Genomic DNA, 7726 nt, shown 5'->3' on the forward strand with positions numbered 1-7726 from the left:
AATTATATTGTTTACATATAACTCATATATATATATATATATATATTTCTTCTATTAATTCTTCTTCTATTATGATCACAAACATAACATGCACAAAGGTGCAGAAAGACATAGATAAGGGTTTGTTCCACTTCTTGCCAATGTGAAGAGAATTGAAATACACAAACAAGGACACAATTCAAACCTGAAAAACAATAGTTTTATTCATATAGGAATCCATGTATTTATTAGATGATTTATTGGTTCAACTTTTCATTATCATGTTCAACCCACAGGGACTGGGCCAAAATATACTGGTAGGCTATTCGATACATTTGCACCATATGTTTTCAACAGCAGAGGTCACCATAGAGTTTGCGATGCATTGAATGAATTAACCTTTTTCCGATACAATTGGCTGGAAAGCTTCACTGGTTCAGAAAGCTTCACTTTGCCATCACTACTGTGCACCAATATTGATCTCCTACATTATGTGGTTGTGCGGAGCAAATACATACAGATGTAGAACGGATTCATTTGTTCAAGCAGGATTCAAGATTGTTCTCATGGATGTTTAAAAACCGACAGCTGAATATGCACCAGCGGCGGCCTGCAATGTGGAAAAACAAAGCAAGAATTGCTGGTTGTGTGTCCTGTAGGCTCCACAGTGCAGCGAGACAGAAACGTGGGGCTGCTCGACTTATCTGACATCGACTGGTCGAGCCTGCAGATCAGTGACCGAGCAGAAACCCGGAAGCAGTAACCGCAAATTACGAGCTACACAGCTCTACACCTACGTGACATCACTCAACATCTGTCTACACCTGTAACCCCGACGTCAGAGCAAGATGCCCGAGGCAAAGACACCGCGGTAAGAAGCGTACACGACGTCCACAGGGACGTAGTAGTCGCAACTATTTGTGCACGTTACGTGTTTGGAACTTGACGTGGATGCGCAGACATCGTGTGGGCAGCGCGTGCACGAATATACGGATCAGGTATCAAAGTGAGGTTTGATCAGTAATTGTGGTCCTCGTGCTGTAAATGGTAAATGGCCTGTACTTGTATAGCGCTTTTCTAGTCTTCTGACCACTCAAAGCGCTTTAACACTACATGACATCATTCACCCATTTACACCCATTCATACACTGATGACAGGAGAACCACACACAGTGACACCTGCCATCAGTAACTACCATTCACACACTGTAGTCGCAGCTACAGGAGCAATGTTGGGTTAAGTGTCTTGCCCAAAGACACAACGACATGCGGGTTAGCCAGGCCTGGGATCGAACCGACAACTCTCTGATTGGAGGACGACCGTGCTCCCCACATGAGGAAATGCTGTGCTTTCCTCATTTGTGTCTGCGTGTTGCTGAAGCTCCTCTCTGCCTTTTAACACGCGCAGGTTCAAAGCCACGAGCACCAGCGCCAGCGACGGGCTGGAGGGCTTCAAGGCGCACGCTGTGTTCCAGGAAATCAACAAGAAGCTCCAGGAGGTGATCACGTGACTCGCACAATGTTAACTGTACATTACATTCACTCGTCTTTGGTATGTGTATTCACTCTGACTTTCATTTCCGTCGTCCTTTAAAGATGCAGCTCCATGTGTTTGTTTTAGATGATTGTGCTGTACATAATGGGGTCAACCCCACTAGACGTATGTACAGTGTATCTAAGTGGAGTCAATGTTTTTTTTACAGCCAGATAAATCATTAAATTAGCTGAAGGGGCTTTACAGGGCACGCACCCCAGCCACAGACTGTTTGCCCTCCTCCCCTCTGGGAGGCGCTACAGGGTGCTCCGTTCTCGGACCAGCGGGTTCCGGAACGGCTTCATATTTTTTCAACGGCACTTTTTGCTATTTTGCACTCTGGTTGGATGTTAAACTGCATTTCGTTGCCTCAGTACTTGTATCCTGTGCAATGACAATAAAGTTGAATCTAATCTAATCTAATCTAACAATCTGGGCAGCATGCTACACCCTCCATCCGTAGGCCCTCGTATAGGATCAGAACAAAACACCTTTTAACAGCAGAATAAAGAATGGACAAAACCTGACAGAGAAGCACAGGAGCGGCTTGCTGTGCGTCACACACATCTATCACTTTTCAAACCGTCATTTCATGACTCAACCTAACGGTGTCCGAAGCTTTTAAAGAATATTGGTAGCCTCAATCACAACAGAATCATCTTGAGCCCGCCGGCAGGTTATGAATGGGATTTGTCATCAGTGATAAATTGGCGAGAGTGGAGCAGGATGACGTTTTTAGATGCTGTGCTTATTAGAGACAGAATCTGTACCAATTTTCTTCTTCCATATTAGTCAAATGTTCAGAAGGAAGTGGATTTTTCTGTTTTCTAATCGAATCACAGATTCAGAGTAACATATGTCCTACCTTTTCTTATTTGCTATATATTCAGTTGTTAAGTGATCTAGCAGTATAGTTATATGATTTAATGTAGCCACAGGAAGATAGTTGGCTTGAAACATGTTTCCTGTGTAGAAAGCCCATTTAAAGGTTTCATGTCGAGTCAATTATTTAGTGTTTCTCAAGATATTGAAATGTTGAATCCTTCAGATTAACTTGTTAAATGCCTTTCCTTCCTCGAAAGAAAGTCAGTTTTTTGTGTTAGTTTACATTTTTAAGCATACATTGTTTACATCCATGATGTCACACATCTTTTTCTTAGCACCACTAGTTTGGAAATAAAACCAATTCAGTTGTTTCTTTTAACATACTATACATGTACTACAAAGGTTCTATTCATTTACACACAGCCATTTACTGTGCTGAAAACATGTGGTTGTAAAGATCAATAACTAAAACGTGACCGGTTTTTATAGAAAATGTCTTTTGAATAGTGTCACATATAATGGAGGTGAGGATTGATGCATTGCCTCCTTAGCGGCGTGGTTTTGAGGTTGTAGTTGTGAATACTTAGTTTACATGCGATGCAGATGCTGAAGCGTTTGCTGTGTCAATGTTCTGTGTACTTTGAACAGGAAGGGGAGCAGTTTGTGAAAAAGATCGGAGGAGTGTTTGCCTTCAAAGTAAAAGACGGCCCGAATGGACAGGAGGCCGTTTGGTTTGTGGACGTGAAGAACGGGAAAGGCTGCGTTCACAATGACGAAGGTACCTTCCGATGTCTCGTATGATAGACCCATGCACGCGTGTTAATATTTAACTATGGGTGGAGATTTAAGTTCAAAGTCCAAGGTCTCCAAAGGGTATTTTCTGCATAATGGGTTATTTAATAGATGTTTACATTTGTTTTTGCCTCAACACGTCACTAAATACATGTCCCTACGATGCATGTTCCTATTTTTGAACCGATGTGCATCTTTGACCTGCAGCTAAGAAAGCAGACTGCACCATTTCCATGTCAGATACAGACCTGTTGGCCTTGATGACGGGGAAGATGAACCCACAGACTGTGAGTATCTCTGTGTGGATGAGGTGGACTTGTGTACACGTGGTGTTCGTTCGTAAAGAGACCGTTATTTTCCACTCGAGGTAAAGGTGTCTGGGAGTATTTACGACATGTTGCGGTTGTATTGGCGAACTCTTGGAAAGACGTTGAGGGGTTGCACTTGCAGGGTGTCTCACCTGACGCTCTTCACCCTTTTCTGTTTTACTTTAGCAGCAGATCCATTGTTGTCAGCTGCGGGTGTCTCTGAAATGAATTACTTAATCCCAGTATTTCATTGACTCAAAGTTTATATTGATGCACCTTGTGTGTAAGGATTGGTTCACATGTTTTGTAGATGTTCTTGAACACTCACATGGGTTTATAGAGTGAGAGTTGAGCCAAAAGTTGAGTGAACAGTAAATACTAGAGACCTTTTTCATTATTGACTGCACTTTTGTAGTCTGAGAGATGAGGACAAAATTGGACTGCAATGATGTGTGTGTGTGTGTGTGCGCGTGCGCGCGCGCGTGCGTGCGTGCGTGAAGCATCTTGTTCCTCTGAGCAATGGAGCGGCATCCGTCTTCAAAACAGAAGCGTGCAGTTTATCTCATACACGTTTATGTCTATAGAACAATAAGGATAAATAAAGTTAAATAAAGTTTTTATTATTCATTTATCTCTTCGCCAGCAGGGGCCAAACCTGGTGGTGGAATAGCCTTAAGCTAAGCTAAGTGCTAGCTTAGCTTCCATGGCACTCCACCTCTTGAGTCTGCTTTTGGTTGCTTGTCCAGCTGCGTGGTCACCTCATTGCTCCGCTAGCGCGGCCGACCTTCTATGAGTGTATTCAGACGCTCTGACTTGTAACTGGAACTTGTGAATGAACATGCTGCTTAAAGTACTAGTAGTAGTAGTAGTACTACTAGTAGTAGTCGTCAAATGCACTATTTGATCCTGTAAAAATGGCAGCGCCCGGGTGCTTCGGGTAATTGGTTTGACTTGAAAATTGAATTTCAATTGAATTGTTTGAGGGGTACAAACCAAAAACGTAAAACTTTGAGAAATGGGATCCATGGGATTTGTTAACAGTACAAATAATAAAACAGTTGCTAGCTATTCCTTCTAGATGAGTATCTAATTACAGTTTAACAACAAATCTGATGTAGTCTCACAGTTGGAAATGCCCAAATGGTCCCCTTTTCTCTGCAGTATTTTCATACACAAATCATTTCCGTGAGGAGTCCTATGTCTAATTCACGTCTCTCGCTGGATTTACATGCAAAAGCGGAGCGTCATGAGGCCCGCGAGGTCCCTCGTACTGAGCGTGTGACGTGCTGACACAGCACTGTGCCGGAAGGCCACAGCGATTACACGTGTGAGGAGTCCCGGAGGCTGCAGTGTTCTTGTCGTGAAGGAAGAGCTGCTCGTGCTGCGAGAACAACCGTTTGCCTGCAGCTTCGTCCCTCATCCTTTAGACATTTCAACCGTTTGACTTTATTCATGATTCGCTCCTTTGTCATTTAAAAGCTAAATTTCCTTCTTTGAACCAAATATTTTGAAAATCTCTGCTCATCCTGACACAATGTTTTACCTTCTGCAGCCCACAACTTCCCCCCCCTCGCCCTCCCCAGCCTGTGCGCCATGTAGCTCCCTGACATTTCATAAGCTGTTGTTGCCGCTGCCCCACTTTCCCCGGGTTGAGTTAATCTCTCACGGTAACTCTTAAAGCGACCAGCATGTAGTCCAACATAGAGCGAACTGTGCATCGGATTCACATCTGACCTCTTATTTAGTTTTTTTTTTTTTCTACCTCTCAGGCGTTTTTCCAGGGCAAGCTGAAGATCACAGGGAACATGGGCCTGGCCATGAAGCTTCAGAGCCTGCAGCTGCAGCCGGGCAAAGCCAAGCTGTAGAGGAGACGTCGGAGCGGGCCGTTACTACGCCTCTGTAGAACTCAACAGAATTAACCCCCGAATACTTTAACAACAACAACTTCAAGTGGATGTCGAAGGTCTGTGGAGCTTCTCGTCACAGGAACGAACCAGCGTCCCTACTCTCGAGAAGCACTACATTACTGATGCACTGCCAATACAAACTGGAGAAGAAATTAGATGAACTAATAAAGAATTCTCTAATCAAGTCCCTCTTATTATTCTCCCAGTACACAGAAAAAGGGGCTCCCTATTTATAGATACAGATTTACTTTACAATTACTTCCCAATTCAATAATGACTGTTGTTGGAGGAATCTTGCTTTGACTTTATTGTGTCCGTACATGTTTTTGAGTAGAGCTGATTATTTCTGCCATCATGGACGCGTATAAGTGCCTCCTCATCTTAGATGTTTTTCACTGTGGCCACTCAGCCTTCCAACGGAGGAGGAGGGGCAGGAGAGAGGGGGCGTTTTCTGCTATTTTATCATTGTATGAATCCCAAACAGATTTCTACTAAATAAATGTGCCTCTGCTGCAACGTCTTCTGTGTGGTCTTGCATAAACAAAGCTGGCCAGAGAAGTCTTAACGGCGAACTGGCTCATTGAACCCGACACGAACACATGCTGAGGTTTGCTCCCCCTTCGCAGCACCTCACGCTGCTGCAACAGTGTTCCAGACTGCCACGCTGTAGATTTTCCTTTTGTGAACGGAGTCAATCTGTTAACTAGCTCTGACCCAGATTCCACTGCAGCTCGGCTCTCGCACTTTTACTCTGTGGCTTTCACTCCAGGATTCCATCTAATGTTAACTTCAAGTGTGATTAGGAATATTGGCATCAAACCTTTATTTAAAACATGCTCCAAAATTACAACAATGTCACACGTTTGGTTCCAAAAAGGCACACGGAAGTTGTTGAATGACAGATGTTTCTGTTCTCTCACAATCTTGTCGTCCAAAAAATGAAAACTTAAAGGGGACATCGACCAATTTTACTCTGCAAGTTGACGTAACAGGTCGTGGAGACTCGTCGGCTTGTAAGAGCAGCGTCGCTCTGGAGGAGTTTAGTTGGGTAAAAATAACCCTGATGGTGTCATCGCTGTTACCTTCGCTATAAGACAAATGGTAACAAATAATAAAAAGTATGCAGAGGAAGAAGGTTACCAGGAAGAGGGTCTATCGGAATGTGCAGTTAGTCAGCTGCATTGTGGGAAATGTGGGAAAAGTCATTGTTTTTAGGAGAGGCGTTTAATGTCCTGTGATACTGTGCGTTAATGCCAGAGCTCATCGTCCATGATGTCTCTGTTGCAAGCTCGTCTCCTACAAACAAACTGTGTTTCGACACAGGTGCACTTTAAAAAAAAAAGTTAAGTCAAGCACATTGGTCATGAAATGAAGCAAAACTAATTTGCAACAAACCCATTTCACATATTACAGGACCAGTAGATTCTGGGTTGAAAGGATTGTGTTTTTTGATAAATTGAACCACCGCAGAGCAGACATACTTTACTTTAATGACTCACTGGAAATGTTTTTTTTAGTCAAAATTGACGTCAAAATATGTTTCCCTCGAAATGAGCGTAATTCGCAATGCAGGCTCGTTGTACGGGAAGATAATTTCTAGGAGACTGTCTGTTGTCACCATGACTCCAACATGATTAAAATGTTTTCTACTTTCTCATAGTTACAAAACCCACCAATGGCTCAGCTTGTGTACACGTCATTGCTGTCCTGGGAAATGATTATCTGCTACAAGTTGTGTGTGTACGTTTGCTTGCAATATACTTACCAACAAATAGACTACGTGCTGTAAATGCACTGTGGTTTAATAAATGCAGCACTTGTGTGGTGAGCAGAGTTAGTTTATGAGTGATGATTAAGAGCGCGGCAGCTGAAGAGCTTTATTGGACTCTTTTTTTGCTTAGAAACTCACTGTCGTGTCACTGTGTTTGAGTGCCTGATCCCTCTGGTTCTGTGTGCACAAGAAACAAAACAACCTGTTCGAAACAGCCGTACAATGGATCTGTTAACAAGGTTATTGCTGTTGAATGAAATAATGGAAACTCAAAACATGTCAAAACAAGAATATGTTTTAAACAGTTTAATCCAAAATGAAAGTGCATGTGTATTTCAGACCACATCTATTCAAAGTGATTAGGCCTCCTATATTTGTGATTAGATCTCACTTGAAACCATGTGAGACCGGCAGGCCTTTGTTGGATCCAGTGGAACGTTGGCCAAGTTACCACAACACAAATGTTTTACACTGAAACTGATGGAATCAATTCTCGGGAAAAAAGGGAAAGAATGTTTGTTCTTGGCTCCAATTCAGGTTGAAAACACTCTCTCTTACTCACTCCCTTCCTTCTCACTCTCGCCCGTTCCCCTTCCTTTCTTTCTCCTAA

The 7726-nt window shown here is 42.9% G+C and overlaps 1 protein-coding gene across 1 annotated transcript; it reads left to right on the forward strand.

Annotated features, from left to right (window-relative positions):
* Positions 1-465: 465 nt before the first annotated feature.
* Positions 466-5861, forward strand: scp2b (sterol carrier protein 2b). The gene is made up of 5 exons (XM_040184538.2): positions 466-850; positions 1388-1478; positions 2987-3116; positions 3338-3417; positions 5208-5861. Exons 1-5 carry the CDS (start codon positions 828-830, stop codon positions 5301-5303), a joined length of 420 nt encoding a protein of 139 aa, XP_040040472.1. The 5' UTR covers positions 466-827; the 3' UTR covers positions 5304-5861.
* Positions 5862-7726: the final 1865 nt, after the last annotated feature.

This window comes from Gasterosteus aculeatus, chromosome 8 (genome assembly GCF_964276395.1).
Source record: "Gasterosteus aculeatus chromosome 8, fGasAcu3.hap1.1, whole genome shotgun sequence".
NCBI lineage: Eukaryota > Metazoa > Chordata > Actinopteri > Perciformes > Gasterosteidae > Gasterosteus > Gasterosteus aculeatus.

What these genes read in the sequence shown, in the direction of transcription:
- scp2b (XM_040184538.2), top strand. Translation starts at nt 828, where the DNA reads ATGCCCGAGGCAAAGACACCGCG. An exon ending in CCCGAGGCAAAGACACCGCG is followed by an intron (nt 851 to 1,387) that starts GTAAGAAGCGTA and finishes TAACACGCGCAG; the next exon opens with GTTCAAAGCCACGAGCACCA. An exon ending in GGAAGATGAACCCACAGACT is followed by an intron (nt 3,418 to 5,207) that starts GTGAGTATCTCT and finishes TCTACCTCTCAG; the next exon opens with GCGTTTTTCCAGGGCAAGCT.